At 33.4% G+C, this 19,106-nt stretch overlaps 1 protein-coding gene across 1 annotated transcript in view; it reads right to left on the bottom strand.

Moving 5' to 3' along the window:
- LOC111046066 (nose resistant to fluoxetine protein 6) overlaps positions 1-18,697 on the bottom strand; it is a 34,191-nt gene extending 15,494 nt beyond the window's left edge. The window contains exons 1-5 of the mRNA XM_039419993.1: positions 18,326-18,697; positions 14,834-15,188; positions 6,433-6,784; positions 2,068-2,147; positions 852-1,209 (exon numbers count right to left, since the gene is read on the bottom strand). Coding sequence (XP_039275927.1) covers positions 852-1,209; positions 2,068-2,147; positions 6,433-6,784; positions 14,834-15,146 — 1,103 coding nt within the window. The 5' untranslated portion in view covers positions 15,147-15,188; positions 18,326-18,697. The remainder of the gene's footprint in view (positions 1-851; positions 1,210-2,067; positions 2,148-6,432; positions 6,785-14,833; positions 15,189-18,325) is intronic.
- Positions 18,698-19,106: the final 409 nt, after the last annotated feature.

Below are 19,106 nucleotides of genomic sequence, written 5' to 3'. Positions count from 1 at the left end.
AATTCAGAGAATTAATACATTTATTCATTTATATACCCGATAATTTATTTGAAAATTTATTCATTTAAGAATAGAGAAAAGATATCACAAGAAGATGTTGTGTGCTATAGTCGGATGTTATACAAAAGGCTACCTATATTTCGTTTAATAATTTAAACGTACTGTATTTAACATTAAACATTCAATTTTTATTGTAGGGGCTACTCTACATTAGCATAATGTAGAGGAAAGATAGCATAAGAAGATATCCCATTGTCGTTTATGTTCCAAATTTCAAGCCGATTTTTGTCAACTCAAGCCGATTACTGTCTATCATTATTGTTTCGACCGGCTAAGAACAGCACAGTATGAGAGACTACCAGCGTCAAATAGCTTCATACAAAAAAACTACAAGGATTATCGGCTTGAGTTATCAGTGAAATTTGGAACATAATCGTTCTATACCATGGGATATCTTTTAATGAAAACACAGTGATTTTGTCAAAAATATCACTTATGTGATATCTTTTCTTCAAGTTAAAAAGCACTGGACATCAGTAACACGCTGTATCCACCACGGTATATAGAAGAAGACGGTAGGTGTCACGCGCATGTTTGTGCTGAATTTCTGGTGTAGCTGACGTCATTTTATATCCAATCATCTATTTTCAACAAATAAATTTCATAAATTGCCAATAGGTGTTAAAAACCTCGGTTGATGGCGATGACGCAATCTAGCTGGCCGACCACTGCGCACACATTCCATGACACCTACCGTTTTCATCTAAATACCGTGGTATCCACTTCTCCCATGTATAAGCCGCTGTATACTGGTACATGTAGATTTGAAGGAACTAAGAGTCTCTACTCACCTGAAGTACCGATGCAAATACAATTTCAGAACTGAGAAACTTTGACGATATTTGTCAATTTTTCTGGCAAAAGAGTAGGAAAGTAGAGTGCCGCTGATCACAAAAAACGTGTCAACAGAAATGTAAGCGTTGACAATGGCGGCTCGCGTCCAGTCCTGAACTAATATATGGTGCTGAAACATGGACATCGCCGGCACAGATCGCAGCTGTGAGAACCGGTGCACGCAGATTATCCAGACAATCATCATGAAACGCAAACCGTACAGGCAGTTCATCGAGTCACGACTAGTTGACACTTTCAGTAGTTGATGGACGTTCTTTTGTAGTGAAAATGAATGGATGATAGATATTGTTTTTGCTGTGAACAAAAATTAATAATCGATATATTAATCATTTGAATAAATCAAATATTCAATAAATCGAACAGTCTTGTTTGTGTTCAAACTTAGTGTCCGATTTGAATCTATTTGAAAAAGTTACACTAAATGCGAGTACACCCAGCAGCAGAGAGAGAATTATCAGACGTCAACATCAAAACGTGAGCTTACATATGCAAAATTATATAAGTTTAACTCGTGGTCTAACTCTAAGGGCCGTTTGCACAGTGACAGTTTAAACTAAATTTCATTTTAAACTGGATTAAACCTGTATCAAGTCTAGTTTTTTATAATGTGTTTCATTTTGAGTTTAAGCCACCAGCTGATTAAATCGAGTTTAAGCTTTGACTGTGCAAACTGCCCTAAGTCTCATTCTTATTGTCTAACTCGTGGGGAGAAATTTTTTCTCAGTGTTGCAGATATGTCTCCGCTCTCTTTTACCTTACATCCTTACTTTTCCGCTTCACTATGGTTTGCCACGTTTTATCTCTCTCAGTTTATCTCAGTTTTTCATGTTCTATCTCTCACTTTTTATCTCTCTCAGCTAGTTTCTCCGATACCCTCTACCTTCGCTGCTCTACTTTGTTCAGATCCTAAGTAAGTTTTTAAAATTGTCTATCGTTAAGTATTAATTTATTTCTGAGCAAAGCAATATGACTTCAAAATTTCACCTCTCTTTCAGCGTAGGCCTATGTAGAAAGGGTCCCTGTATGTCCTACAAGACCATATTAACAGATTTGTATACGAGACCATCTATATGTTCTCGTATTGATAAATAGTGTTTATTCTAAAAGTGTTCCAGAAAATGAGGATAATAATGTAAATAACTAACTACTTACTTGCAGTTGAAGATGAAACGTAACGCACGTCTATGAGTGTAGCTATGATTGCTAGACTTGCAAACAATCCAAATATTGAGCTGAAATTATAGAAGAACAAAAAAACTATCATTGAGATATTGAATGACCTGATGAATAACCTTTTATAGATGAATGATAGATAATATACAACGCCATTAAGATTATATATGATACTGTAAATCTTCATGCCTTCTATTATAATTATTATAGTATTCGAAAATATTAATACAGTAATATAAAACATATTGAAAATATCAAAATATTTAAAGATTATATTATCATCACCTTTATAGTGAGATTTCAACCTTCGAAAAAATAGGTTCCTTGAATATAAAAGCCGCAATGTGTTCTACAATCTGAAGCCGTGTCCAAATCGAACAAATGTTTGACAAACATGTTTGTTGAAACAGTCTGGGCAAATTTTATAATGTTAGACAAACAAGTGTGAACGCGTCAGCGAACAAAATATTTGTAAGTAGGGAGAACAGGTTTTATGTTTTACAGCTGTCAGCACTGAAAATGCTTCAAAAACAGTAATTTTTACTTTCCTTGCCCTATTACCATAGGTAAGGAAAGTATTGATTTCCCCCCAATTTCCCAGTACCCCAAGGTACCCCAATTTCTAAATTTCTATACGTTTTAAGGTCCCCTGAGTCCAAAAAAGTGGTTTTTGGGTGTGTGTGTGTGTGTGTGTGTGTGGTGTGTGTGTGTGTGTGTGTGTGTGTGTATGAGTGTCTGTTTACACGATATCTCATCTCCCAATAAACGGAATGACTTGAAATTTGGAACTTAAGGTTCTTCTCTTATAAGGATCCGACACGAACAATTTCAAACAAATCCAATTCAAGATGGCGGCTAAAATGGCGAAAGTGTTGTCAAAAACAGGGTGTTCGCGATTTTCTCGAAAACGGATTCAACGATTTTGATCAAATTTATACCTAGAATAGTCATTGATAAGCTCTATCAACTGCCACAAGTCCCATATCTGTAAAAATTTCAGGAGCTCCGCCCCATCAATGCAAAGTGTGATTTTAGATTCCCAATTATCAGGCTTTAGATACAATTTAAACAAAAAATTTCTAGTGGAAAAGATTGATAATAAAAATCTCTACAATTAATGTCCATTGACATTTTCACCTAAAATTGAAAATAAGCTCGAAATTCGAGAAAATTTGTTTATTCAATAATGCAAACTGTTGATTCTATTAAATCAAGATTCAAGATTCAAGATTCAAGATTTTTATTCGCCATTAAGTACAGTACAAGTTTATCTTATACTAGCGTACAATAGGTCGTAGTCACTAATCTAATTAAGACTTATATTACAGTCGAGTCAAAAAGAATTAATTTAAATGAGCATATTATTCAATAAGCTGTCAAATAGTCATAAACATTAAGTATGCAAGAAACATAATTAACATGTATGCATGTTGAAACATAAATTACAAACATAAAACATACTCAAAGTATAAATCAGAAAACATCTATTAAAAACTATTGCTGATACATCAACCATACCGGTACGTCAAACTTCTCAAGTCATGGGCGAGAAATTCTTCAATTGAATAAAATGCTTGTTTTTTCAGCCAGTATGATACAGTAAGCGCAAATACTTTATATGGCAGGTTTCTGATTGATTGAGGTAGTTTATTGAACAAAATATATCGCTGATACTTGTGACTTCTGTATGACTTGTGTAGCCTGATACTTGGAGTTACTAGGTTTTCTCGGTGTCTGGTCTGATACTCATGTTGATGGCTATGTCTATGGAAAAATTTCATATTTTTTTTACATATATTAAATTGACATAGATATACATAGATGGAAGGGTCATTATATTCAAATCTATGAAGCTGTTCCTACATGTTTCCTGACTCTTCAAACCAGCAATACAACGAATAGCTCTTTTTTGCCATACAAATGCTCTTTTCACCTCACTACTATTACCCCAAAGTCTAAGACCATAGTTTAGTTGCGAGTGGAACAAACCATAATAAGTAAGAATCAAAGTATCACAACTAACGCAGGATTTTAGTTTTCTTAAGAGAAAAATGACTCTTGATAGCTTTTTGCATAAGTGCTCAATGTGACTACACCAGCTTAATTTACTATCCAATACAATGCCTAATAGTTTGACAGGTTTCATACATGTTTGGTGGATATCGCTTAAGTTATTTCTAAGTGTGAAAATTATATTTTCTGTCTTTCCCTCATTGAGAACCATGCAATTCGCACTATACCACTCTTTACAACTTGCAATTGATGCATCTAAACTGTCCACCACATTGTCTACACTCTTGTTGGCACTAAGAATGGTGGTGTCATCAGCATATAGCACAGAAAAACAAGGTACATTATCATTAAAATCATTAACAAAGACCAAAAACAGAAAAGGTCCAAGGACTGAACCTTGCGGCACTCCAGCCAATACTTTCTTTGCTTCAGATCCTTCATCATTAAGTTTAACAATTTGATATCTATTGCTAAGGTAGTCTTCGATCAATTTAAGCTCTTTGTTTCTGACCCCATAGTATTCAAGCTTCCTACAGAGAATATTATGTGGTATAATGTCGAAAGCCTTACTCAAGTCTAGCATTTTTCCCCCTACAACCATTCTCTTTTCAAACTCATCCAGGATGAAGTTGACTAGTTTTTCAACGGCCATTGCAGTTGAACAGTCAGGTCTGAAACCAAATTGGTTTACATTCAGCAATTTGTTGATTGAGAAGTATTCGTACATTTGATAGAAAATACAGGCCTCAATTATTTTGCTTATGATAGGTACAATTGCTATTGGCCTGTAATTTTCTGGTAATTCTCGATCACCTATATCTGGTAATCATTCACTATAAAGAGATAGCAGACTTCGTGTGTCCCCAGCGTTATTGTCCTGTCACCAGCTGGCAGATCTTTGAATAGTAGACTTGAGATGCGCGGGAACATTTGCGTCAGGTGATAAATTTTCAAAACGACAAGGAAAGTTGTGTGAGTGCGCCACACCAGATTTTTTTTGTTTGACAAACAAAGATTGTCCAAACTTTTTAAAAGGTTTGTCCCTGAGCTCCTCAACAAACATTTTTGCAGAATATGTATGTCGAACATTTGTTCAGTGTGGATACGGCTTTAGACCATGTCGACCGCTCTATCTCATAAAGATTTCTAGGAACAACTGACAACATTGCTCCTTCATTTTGAAAACACCTATATGTTTCAGCATTAATCATCATCAGTAACATCATTGTCATCACATTGAGATTTCGCACAATGATATAAGTTCATACGATAATTTTTCTATGAGAATCACCCGTCAGATGCAATTAATTCAGTGGAGAAGCGCGCTTAAGGACACCTCAAGTGTCAAAATTTCAAACACACATAACTTTTGACACAATGATCAAATCTCATCATACTCTAGACAATCATAATTTAGTGGAAAGGCGCGCATAAAGACACCTAAAAGATAGAAATTAAGAAGATTAAGAAGAAAAAACACATAACAATTGACACAATGATCAGATCTCACCATACTACAGCTCATCCTCTCAGCTACAATATAAATTGCAAGCATTGCATATGGTGAATGTACTAGATGCATCTCAACTAGTTTATCATAAATAAACTTACATCGTTGACTTATTTTGGTTACTTATATAGTTATTTTCTAATTAATTCTTAAAATTTGACCACTATTAATATGTACAGAACTAATCATCTATAGTTTTGTAATTCGTGTTATAATATGAAGCATATGCCACCTATCGATAAACTTCAAAATCAGCAATCCAATTCATGTAGAATAGCTAGCTTGTGATTGGTCGAAGGCGTGGCTAGTTGGAGGCGGAGCTAAGTAAGACAACCAATAGTGAAGCGACGATAGTTTTGAGGTGGGAAGACTGTATTCTACTGTGATAAGGCCGCCGTGATATTGTAACGGCTACCTTTGTTCTGTGCAAGAAGAAGAAGAAAAATAAGAAGAAGAAGAAAAATAAGAAGAAGAAGAAGAAGAAGAAGAAGAAGAAGAAGAAGAAGAAGAAGAAGAAGAAGAACAACAAGAAGAACAAGAAGAACAACAACAAGGAGAAGAAGAAGAAGAAAACGAAGAAGAAGAAGAAGAGAAGGAGAAGAAGAAGAAGAAGAAAGAAGAAGGAGAAGATAATAAGAAGAAGAATTTGAAAGGGTTAAGAAGAAAGTCAAGAAGAAGAAGAAAATTGGCAGGATTGAGAAGAGAATCAAGAAGAAGATAGAAAATGAGAAGAAAAAAGAGGAAGAAAATTAAGAAGAAACATAATTATAATGAATGATCAACGAATATACAAATCAAAGAGAAAATAAACCAAAACTCACATAGCAAACCAATCCAATGTCCCTAGAGACCGCTTGTTTCTAGTATAACACTGCTGTTCATCTATTTTGAACGCCAAAGTATGGTTGAGAAGCACTGCTCCACCATTCAATAGATCCTGTATTAAGTCAGCATGACATACAGATGGAATGCACAGGCCATAGGTCACCTGTGACTGAGATATACTCTTTTCCACAATGAAAGGCTTTCCACTATCGACCACCACCGTACAGTATTTACCAATCACATTTGCATCGCTAGGCTTTGTTACTGCAACACACTCATCATAGCAGCCCATGTCCTGGATATTTCCAGACAGAAAGCCCGGTTGTACACTTGATGAGGCGTCGTACACTGGAAAAATGAGAAAAACTAAATGAGGAAAATGTATTTTCAAACTATTAAAAAAGTATGACACTGCTCTGAATAGTGAATTTTAGTTGTTACTAGCCGTCAGGCTCGCTTCGCTCGCCGTATTCAAATTCAAATTCAAATTTATTGATTCTCAAAAAATATATACAACACTTTCAAGACAGAAAAAAAAATATAATAAGAATCTACACCTGCAAAGAAACCCTGTGCGCAGGTGTGAGTTGCAATATAAATGTTTTTCAAAAACATTTAACAAAACATATTTAACAAAAATGATCCAAAACAAATTTCTTGAAAAAAATACAGAATAAAAACTAGTAGCCTACTTAAGAGGATACTAAAAATAAAGGAACGGAGGGAGAAAAGACGGAAAAGGCCAAGAAGAAAAAAGAAGACGAAGAAGAAGGAGAATGAAGAAGAAGAGAAAGGTAAGAGGTAGATATATAAGTTGGAAATATAAGAAAACTGTCTCCTACACACATTCAAGTCCATTCTGACAAATTGGAAAATGTCTTGTGCTGAGCGCAAACCCAAAAGAGATTCTCGAGGTTCAAATAAATTTTTATTTTTTATAATATATAGTACCAAATTTTTTATGAAAAGTTGTCGAACTGTTAAAACCTTGAACTCCCTGAATAAATCTTTTGTTGGAAAAAGTCTGGGTTTGCCTAGAATAGTTTTTAAAAGATGTTTTTGAATAATGAAAAGTTTTGTGAAATGCGCATTCAAAGCTCCCCCCCAAGCCCGTATGCCATATTGAAAAGCGGATTGAGCATACGAATAATGGATTAGTTTAGCTATTTTTATATTGCTCAGTTGTCTAATTTGGTGAAATTTGTAGATAAGGAATTTTAGTTTGGAACACATGTTATTAATTTGATATCTAAAAAAATAAAATATGAAATATGTTTGATTAATTTGATCCATCTAGCCAGGGGGGCTACGCCCCCTGGACCCCCGTCTCTCATCCAAGAATGGGATCAGCGTGCTCGCTTCGCTCGCCTGCATTTTTCATTTGAGCATGCTTCATTCCATCAGAAAGTCAGAGTACTGAGAAAATGCAGAAAAGCTGAGAAAAACGTTGGAAAAACGCTGATTTTGGGTGTATCTTTGATGAAATATTAAAGTCACCTCATCACAAAATTTTTAGTCCCTAGCTAAACATCTGTACCAAATTTAAAAATTTTCTGTCTATTACTTGATTAAATAACTGAGAAAATGCAAAAAAAACTAATTTTGGGTGTATCTTTGGCGTTATTTCAAATTCCTTCTAACACAACATCATTACACCCCAGCTGAGCTTCTGTAGTGAATTTGAACATTTTTCTGTTCATTTGTTCTCGATAAAGCTGAGAAAGCGCAAAAAAACGCTGGAAAAACGCAGATTTTTGGCGTATCTTTGGCGTTTTTTTCAAATTCCCTCCAACACACATTATTACACCCTAGCTTAGCTTCTGTACCAAATTTGAACATTTCTGTTCATTTGTTCTCGATAAATCTAAGAATAAGCAAAAAAACGCTAATTTTGGGCGTATCTTTGGCGTTATTTCAAATTCCCTCCAACACAACATTATTACACCCTAGCTGAGCTTCTGTACTAAATTTGAACAATTTCTGTTCATTTGTTCTCGATAAATCTAAGAATAAGCGAAAAAACACTGGAAAAACGCTAATTTTGGGCGTATCTTTGACGTTATTGCAAATTCCTTCTAACACAACATATTACACCCTAGTTGATGAGCTTCTGTACTGAATTTGAACATTTTCTATTCATTTGTTCTCGATAAAGCTGAGAAAACGCTAAAAAAACGCTGATTTTGGGCGTAGGACTATCTTTGGATTTTTTTCAAATCCGTTCTTAGTGCGCCTCTAAAGGGCCAACTGAACATACCTACCAAATTTGAATGTTTTTGTTCAGGTAGATTTTTAGTTCTGCGAGTGAGTGAGTGAGTCAGTCAGTCAGTGAGTGAGTGCCATTTCGCTTTTACATATAGATTCAGAAAGAATGTTCCAACAACAAGACTGGAGCTGATCTCTTATGGCTGCCTAGGCTTGTAATCTATCCATACTTCAAGATGATGGTTTATTGCTTGGTATCGAACTGTAATTTATAGAATTGTTAGTAAAGCACACAATTAAGATAAGTATATTTCCAGCTATAAAAATAATATACTTCAAAGTGTGAAAGGGTATATAACAAAGTGTGAAATTCTGGATAAATTTTTGAGGTTCTCAAAAAAAAGTGTCAACAATTAGACTAGATTTGATATCTATTGAATACATAGGTTTGTGATCCATCCATATTTTGAGATTTTGCTTTCTTGGTCAATTCCGAACTGCGATATAAATAAAAAAACATACAGATCTTCCACTCCTATATCGACAGCCAGTCAATTACTCAAATTTTATTTCCTAGTGAGACCCCAGGCAGGAGAACTCGCTCAAAATACCGCTCATTTTCTGTCAGCTGAGTTATTGATATTTCCAGTTGTAATCGAATCGATTTACAATATTCGAAATGATTTCCACATGATTTTTTCCTCTTGCAATTATTGATTCTACCCATAGCATACATGATAGTATACAGTGATTTTGAACACTCGTAGGATTTTGAACATATAAAGGATAAACAATCAATAAATAGCACAAGGACTACCTTATTATTTTATCTACCAATGTTATTACATTTTTATTGTAAATAAATAAATGAATAGATAAATCTTATAGATAAATGATAGAGTCAATCTTTAGCTAGTTACACACACGTCGATTTTTGCCGTCCTGATAAATTCTACCGGATCGAATGGCCACATGATGATCACATGATATGTTTCTGTCCAATCTTATAGAATCTATAATTACGGCAAAAACTCTTATGTCCAAAAATCGATGAATAACTAAGCTTATTGTGCAACAAACTCAATCTGTATAGTGGTTCAATGAATAAATGTGCTGAAAATTAAAAGTTGATTGATGAAAGGATTTCATAGTTATCGTCGAACATACAAACGGAAACCGTCATGAGCCTCAAGTCAAGAGTCGGAGCTTGCTACGCTTGTTCAACAATTTGTTCACTCTACTGAACAGAGACGGCTGAGCTCCAGCACCGAGTACGCCGTTAGAAAGTACTCTTGCCAGAAAGTAAACAAAATTGGTTATTACATATGAATAATTGATTGCCTGTCGATATATTATAATAATAATTTATTATAAAACAATGATAAAATTTGTTGAATGAAAATTGATATTGTGAAATTTGTCCACAATGAGAAGCATTGGTTTTGTTTATAAGGAATGTTGGTAATGATTCCTATTCAACCAATCGTTACAGTTTCAAATGAATCTTACTGTAAAATACTATTGGCCTGAATATGAAGGGGCTCTATAGGCTACCCGCATTACGTGGAGTTTTACTAAACTAGGTTTTACCACAGAATACAGCATTTTGAATTCTGTGGTTTTACTTATCTAGGATTTTACTAATAAGAATAGGGTTACTGATATAAGATTTTGCAAAAATTTGAAGGAAGATGACAAGGTACACTCTCCACATAGACAAACTTCTTAAAAAAAGTTTGAAATAAAAATAACTCCAGTTCTTGTCTACTTCAATAATTATTGTTTAATGATTAATAATGAAGGGCATAACAATTAGGTAGTATCCATCCATTTCTCATTTTGTTCGTGCATTCCAAGTTATGAAGCCAGACACAACTACTGTTTACTCTTTCTTTTCAATATTCTTCTTTACTTTGTTATGTGGAATAAGTTGGAATTAATAAACACACTTCAACAATACGATCTTCTTTATTTACAACATAACAAAATTGGTAATTAGTTAATTCTGGTAGAATTAATTATTGTTTAATGATTAATAGTTAAGGGTATATAAAGAGTATCCGTTCCATTCTGGTAGAATTTTATAAGGACGGCAAAAATCCGGTCGTCCAAAAATCGATGCGTGTGTAACTTACATAGTCATAAGACACAGTCGCTATATCTATAAATCGACACTATATCTATTATGAGATTCATGGTATAAAGTCAAAACCTTATTAGCTTTGGTTTTCCATCAGCACCTCTACCTTTGGTTTTCAACACCTAATTAACTTCGGTTTTCTTTGTCTGCAATTAGACAAAGCAGATAGCTCTATATTTCACCAACAAATCAGCATTCCTTGCCAAATCGTCTAAAGGATGTGAAGAAATATAATGAGCTGACAGAATATCATTTGATCTCGAAATAAAAATTTATCCAGCTTGTTACCTCATGCGTATGGGAAAACGCTCCTGAAATTAGGCAGTGTTTTTTTTTGGAGGGCGCTGGAGAACAAATTTGTCGATGTACAGCGCATCAAGATATAGCGTTTTAAAGCTGAAGAAACGATCTAAATGTAATAGTTTTGAAATTTATCTGTATTCTTCACACAAGAAAACTTATATAGTTTAAGAAACGTTTTTTGGGCTTTTGAAGGTTATAACCAATAAAATGGGTTTTAGAGGAACATTTTATGTCCAAAAAACGGTTAAATATCTTAAACGGCGTTATTGAAATACAAGCGATATAGCAAACCCCTAAAAATTTTAGCAGTCATCTTGTTTTCGAGGTTTTGCCTGTGATTTCGACTTATCATCATCATCATCATTGCGATCCTTATTAGGCTAGACCACAGAATACAGCATATTAACCAAATAACGTCAGGTGTTGTATTCTGTGGCTAGACCTAACGAAGAAATTGAGACATCTTCCACAGCTGTTACCCAAAAATGACCACGGCATGACATTCGCGCCCGGACTACTATTAAATTGTAATCAACGAGGGTTAACTATCAAAATACTATCAGATATACCGGGATGACTTAAATCTCACCTATTCACTATGGGAGGTCGTGGAGAAAAGGTGGTAACTATGTCATCGTAGGTAGTTTACTATATATGACTACAGAGAAAGCATGGTTAACAATAATAACATATAAGCACCAATATTATTCGTCTAAGATATGGCTGTGTAAAATTGAGGCCTCAGTTAAATTAATGATTCATGCCCCGTTTCACCAACCTTGGCGAAGGCATTTGAACATGGTTGAAATCTATCCGATGATCAAATCAGCAATAATCCGTTCCACCAACACACGTTACGTTCAACCACAGTCAAAACAATGGTTAAGTTTGACTGCCGCCGAACGGGCGATCAAATAATTTGAACACGGTCAAAAGACTGGCTCGATCAATTTCCTTGCTGTTTTGTGGGTTATGTTTTTGACGCAATAAAAATGTCAAAGTTTCTAGTGCGATTGAATTAAGTTGTAGTTATTTAAGTTATTCATTAGGTTCGTTCTCGGAATCTTTCAATTAGTAAATTATTATAGTATAGAAAATAAAGGAAGATTTTGAAAAAGATTTGCTTTACTTTTTTATTACACAGTAGGCCTATATTATTCAATCCTTAGATCAACCTTGCTACTTCAATGTATCTCATTAGAATTGGAATGTTCTTTTGTTCATAAAAAATTGTCAAAATTGATGGAATCTCTTTGTACGAGAGTATTCAATTCATATTTGAAATATTATTATGAATTATCATAGATGTGTGACTATAAAAAACGTCTCTGCCAGGGGCGTATATAAAAAGGGTGCCCTGGGGGCCCGCCCCGAAATAATGAATATGAAGAAAAATTAGTACAAAAATTACAGAAAAAAATACAGTAATCTGAATTTTTGACGGCCTGACGGTAAAGTAAAAAGCAAGTTTCCTAGAATACATTGTAATAATTGTAAGCATCAAGTAATATTGTATCATGGGGTGTTACTATATTATAGTATATTTCGCACCTAGGGTCGAAAATGTACGTTTTCCGGCTCGAGATCGCGGTTTTCAAGTTCGAGACGAAGTCGAGAACTTGAAGTGTTTGAGAGCCGGAAAAACATTTTTGCCCGTGTTGCAAACGCTATTTTTTGCCACACCAAAAAAAACTTCCCAATATAAAAGAAATTGAAAAATAAATAAAATTCAAACAGCCTATTATGATAGTTTGAATCTTGGTTATGACAACTTTTACTGTCAATCAATTTCAATATTACTAATTAATAATTTACAATAGTGACCATATTTTTATACTATTAATATTTCGAATAATTGTTAAAATTTTTATAGCTCACGCTTTGCGCCCGGTGCAATATCTCATGGATAGATGGATGAATAGAATTTTCATTACTATTTTGAAATAATGTGATGAAAAAATTAATATAATTGCATATTTCACAGTTTTGTCTCAAAATATATCTAAAAAATTGATTGAAATTTAAATTATGGTATCTAATATAAAAAATAGCTAATAAAAGTCGAAATTCATTGACAAAAAAATGTCATTGACCGAGATTCGAACCTAGATCATGTTTGTTATTCACTGAGCTTTGAGTTCTGATGTTTTACGCCTTTACGCTCTCGGCCATTGCGTATTGTTGAACGTAGAGGCCTGACTGATAACACTTAGCATACACGTAATACTGTAGGTACTGTGAACTAGACTTCTAAAAAAGTTTACTTCACTCCTAAAAAGCGTACAACTACAGACTTTGGCTCATGACTTATATTATTAAAATTAATATTATTATCTGTCTCACAATAAAATTTTCACTCTGAATTAAGTCAGGTAACGTATGTAGGCTACTATAATATAGTGTATAGCGGCAAATTTGAAGCAGGTTTGCCGGCATTTCCACAACAAAATATTGCTCTGAAAATAGTTAAATCATAGAGAAAACATTCGAAGATTCAATCTTGAGTGGGCCTAATGTTTTCTCTATATGGTTTAATATTGAAGAAAAATTATCTAAAAGTTTTAATAACAAATTACTGAAAAATTACTAGGTATTTTTCAGTCAAGGCTGAGTTTCACTAGTAGGCTTATTACCTTAAACTTCAGATCTCTGCTGCATTTTCTTATTATTATTGTTGATTGTATTGCATTAAGAAGTGGAATTCGATAATAAAAAAGAAACAATTATTACTCTACCTCACTTTTAAATATTGATACAATTATTGTACTTTGATTTCAAATTCGATTCTTCACTTTTAAATACTTGCGATACATACCTTTCTGACAATGGATAATGCAGCAAACATTATATTGTTGAGGCTATGGAGATATCATCATATTCTATTGTTTGATATCAAAAACACAATAATAAATATCAAATTATGAAACAGTAATTTATAAAATATATTATAGACATAATACCGCGATTCACGATACATAATTATATAGATTATTACAGTCATTATGAGATTATCTCTCTATGATTTTTGTGAGATCGGACACGATCAGCTGTTATTCAAGGTCATTTTACAGCCCTAGGGCCGTAAAGTTTTACCGGCCTGGTCGGAAAACAATCACTTTCGGCCTCCATATGACGCACGTAAACCAGCTCATTACATCCAGGTGTGGCGAAAAATATATTACAGCATTTAATTTGGATTTTCGTTTAATGATAATAATTAATTTATTAGCATTTGAATAATTGCAATATCTCAGTGATTTCCATCCATCAAAATCAGATGTAGCCAATAGCAAGCCAGCAAACATGTTGGCCAACTTAAGAAAAGTAGAGCTACAAGAGTTGACCATGTTCAGATTTGACCGACGGAGCTTTGATCGATTCCAAGGTTGGTGGAACAGTTGTATGTTTGAACGAGTGATCAAATTTTGACTATGGTGTAATTATTGATCATGGCTAGGCTATGTTTGATCAAGGTTGGTGAAACCGGGCATATATCCCTATTCACTTTCTTGGTGAGAGCTTCTCTTATTTATGTAAAAATCAACATATCAAAGTACTCTTCTATCGATTTTGTTTCTCACAGCAAGTTTCGACTTATAATGTCACTTGAAAATAACATGATAAGTCGAAACATGTTGTGAAAAATTAATTAAAGTTGAAAAAGAGGTATTTTGATTTTTAATTTTCACAGTAATATATCCCATAAATGAACAATGATTTCTATAGAATCAAAAAAAGTCTCTACTCACTTTCCAAAGCCCACAGCTCTCTGCCTTTTAGAACAGCATCAACGTAGTCATTCAAAGCTTCCAAGCATTCTACACGATTGCTCGATGATGTTAGTGATCGATTGTCGATTCGTCCGATTTTTCGGCCCTTCAAGCCGATCCACAACGTGTCAACAATGAATTTCGTTGATCTGTTGTGGTTATCAATTGTCGTCTCCAGCAAATATTTCTGAAGTCTTGTTGTGTTAATTTTTTCATTCCAGTCATCACTGATAGCTGACTGAGACCCTGCCAAAGCTAGGATGATCAGGATTGAGATCAGTGCCTTCTGCATCTTGCATAGTTGTACGGGACTTTGAAAAGTTCTTCAGAGCAACTGAAAATTAAAAGAGAGAAACAATAAATTCGATAGCTCGATTGAAAATCGAAAATTGAAAATTCTCATCAGCGGGCAAGGCTTAATTCCTTTTGCTGGTGATGCCAAATTACACATGAAAAGTATCTAATTATGATTTTGGTATTATTTATGCTTACTTTTCATTTTATTATTTTATACTTATGATTATAAAATTGTGTATCTTCATTTATTTGTTTTGAATATGTATTTATTGTATGGTAAATAAATGATTTGATTGAAAATAGGACTCTTAGGCTCAACTGACACGTAGGCGACTCAAGTCGAGAAGAACTCGACTCTAGTCGAGAGCATGTGTTTTCAAATGGTGACAGTCGCGGAGACTAGAATCGACTGGTCTGAGTGCCACCATTTTGAAACTAATGCTCTCGACTAGAGTCAGACTCTTCTCGACCTGAGTCGCGTAAGTATGAGTTGAGCCTTAGATCCCCATTCGACATAATATTTATTATGATAGTAATATAATATTATTATCAGAGGAAACTGATACGATTTGAAGATTGTTTATTCTATGATATTAGCCAGAAAATGATTATTGCTATACCATATTACCACTTCAAATAGCATAGAATTATACCTTTAGTTATGGCTGTATAGTATTGATAGTTGGATTATTAGAAGCAATATAAAATCCTTGTAGCTCCCTTTATTATTAAAAACTTTGAAATATTTTAACGACTAGTTTCGACCCTAACTCAGGTCATTTTCAAGTTGAAGGGTATTTATTTTCCACATTTCAACTTGAAAATGACCTAAGTTAAGGTCGAAACTAGTCGTTGAAATATTTAAAAGTTTTTAATAATAAAGTGTACTAAAAGGTTTTCATATTGTTTTTATTAATTTGTACAATAGTAGCCCATGTGTTTTTATTTGTTTTGTTCTTATTGTGTTTTTAAGTAGCCAAAGTGTTTTTATTGATAGTTGGATATCATATAATCAATGTCAAGTCTCAAGTCCCACTGTTCATGAAAAATGAATCCCTCTTTATTTGAATGTGGTTATAGCAACCATTTGAAATCGTAAAACAGGATCAAAAGGTTTTTTTAGAACTATATATAATATCCTGAATTATATAATTGTTGACAAGTATTGTCAACTTTTCCTAATTTTTGTCCAATTATCAATCTGTTGTCTAATTGCTCTAATTACAGGTAGTTCAACTTCTAATGGTTTTTGTGTTGCAGTTGAAGTTGTGATAGTATTCATATCCAGTTGGATGGCTTATAGATTGTCAAACCATTCCTTTGATAAAAAATATTGGAGAGACTAGTTTCAGTTGTTACACCATTATCAATTTCCAGTAAACAAAAAACTGGAACATCGAGCAGCAAAATAATAGAATGATATATAGCATATAATAATTATACATAATATATAAAAATAATATAATAGAGTAATGATTTATCAATAATATATAGTGTCAATTAATGTATCTAGAATGTATTAAGGTGCATACAGATTTATGCGCCGCGAACACGAGCAATTCAATTTTAATCAGCTGATGCCAAGTTTTTTATATCTATATCTCACCGTTCCTGTACAAATACAGATATAATCAGCTAATGAGAAGTGAATTGCTCGTGTTCGCGGCGCATAAATCTGTACACACCTTTATATGTACCTTTGGTGTCAATGATGATAATTAAACTATTGATTTTTTAGTAATAATGAAATGCCAATCAAGCCATGAAGATCGTTGGTTCAACTATCAAGGTGAAGTTCTGCTAATGTTTCATTGCTCCGCCCACTGTGGGCCTGTTTTGTATTGGCCAATGACAGAGCTTTATGCGTCAACCAATGACGAATCATTATGGCTTCATTATGACTACTGGTGATCGATGTTCAAGCTCTCAGCAGGCTCCTAAGATTGATGATTGTATTACAAACGAAACAAGTTCCTCAATTTTTTTAAATAAATTAAATAAATTAAATAATAGAGAATAGATAACATGAGAGAGCACAATATGCTATTTTTTTCTATGATAAAACTGTAGACAAAAACCTTTCAGAAAAATAAGTGTCGCTAATACACTGGTTAGTTTTCATTCTCAAGAATGAATATCTTCACTCAAAAATACTACGAAGCTTCCAATATTGATTAGTTGTTTGTTCTTTTATTAGTTTGAAGTATTGATACACATATAGGCCAGGTTTCTTTGACACTCTTATTAAATCTAATGGACCTGTAGATTCAATATAGATTTTATGATCCATTAGATTTGATTAGTATCCTAGTAAGCGGGCCTTGAAATTTAATAGAAATAAAGAATGAAATATTTTTATTGTCAGGTTGTCTACTAACTTTCAGTTACAGTTTCAGCTATGAAAATGTTGTACACGATAACTGATGGGTAGACTCAAGTGTTTACTCAAGTCTCAAAGTGGGTAACATTTAATTTTTTTTAAATAATTTATCATCCTATAGTAGGCCATTCTAACTTGTAATTCGAGCATAATTTCCAGTCATGACACTAACCTCATACTTGATCAGCATCAGTTAAATGAAGAGCATTTATATTCTTTGTAAATAAATTATAAAGATAATATGAAAGATAAATTATAATAGACAAAATCTGTTAAAAACTCTCAATTTTTCATGCGTTTTGTATGTAATTGAGGATTATTTTTTCAAGGTTGCGTTTGTCTATTACAGACTTATTCTACATCTTCCTATTCGAAACTGAATTTTCTACAAGTTCTGTAGGAAAATATTTTGTGTTCATTGTACATTTAACATAGTAAATCTGCTTCAAACCTTTAAGGAACTTCTTTTTTGGTAACAAGTTTTGCGTATTTCGTCACATATCTTAAAAAAATTACTGTAGCTAAACGGCCTGGAAACGGTTTTATTCAATTTCTCAGTTCATTTTACATAAAGTACGCTGAATTTAACATCTTAATTAACAGTCAACAAATACCCGTAGGGCAGGGGAACTGAAATTCAGACGAAACCTTTCACCCTGTATAACTTGGTAACAAAGCAATTTGGGACCTACGTTAATTAGAACTTTTTTATTCTTTCGATGTGAGGAATCACCCCCTGGCTTATGGGCACACTCTGTAAAAATCAAATAAATGATATGAATTGGCGCACTTACCGTTTGAAAATACATAATAGGACTTCAGATCATACATTGATTTCCATTAGTGGAGGATGTTACATATTTGTCTTTGATTGATATATTTTCACTGGTTATGACGATTAATCACTTTCGATGACTTGAAGATTTACTGATTTCACTTATAGATTAAGTGATTCCACTCATAAAATTCTAGGTCTATCGTACAATCCTTTACTTATGAAGATAATAATCACAAACTTTATTTTCAACTTGAAAATCTTCTACATTTCTTCACTTTCACTTCAATTTCACTTGAGAATAATCTTTCAAAAAATTATGGCTCTAAAGATTTTAACACACAAAACTGAGAAACAAAAATATCTCAGTTTTGAATGGGACAACTAATTAAAAACAGATAAATCTCGAAGGCTATTTGAAAACAAATTGCGATAATGTCAAGTGCGTTGATAATAATGAGAAAAAATTTTAATCACTCAATCCACTTCCTGATAATAAATTAAACGACTGTAAAGTGACGGTAGACAAAAAACTCACTGATTGATTTTACTACTTATGACTAGATGGATTCACGTTAGACTGTCAGAACTTCTCATAAGTAACATCAAAGCTTCATAAACAACCAATGCTGGAAGTTTGAAATGAATCTTAAGAAAGAAAAATTGTATAACAATTATTATTAACAATGTAGCCTTTGTGATAACCAGTTAATTTTAACATAATATCTACCAATTCCTAGTACCTGATTTTGGAAATAAATATGGAGATGAATTGAATTGAATTGAATTTATTCCATCAC

This window comes from Nilaparvata lugens, chromosome 2, assembly GCF_014356525.2.
Source record: "Nilaparvata lugens isolate BPH chromosome 2, ASM1435652v1, whole genome shotgun sequence".
NCBI classification, from domain to species: domain Eukaryota; kingdom Metazoa; phylum Arthropoda; class Insecta; order Hemiptera; family Delphacidae; genus Nilaparvata; species Nilaparvata lugens.
Note: the sequence above shows the minus strand (reverse complement) of the source record. Positions and strands in the feature narration are given on the sequence as shown.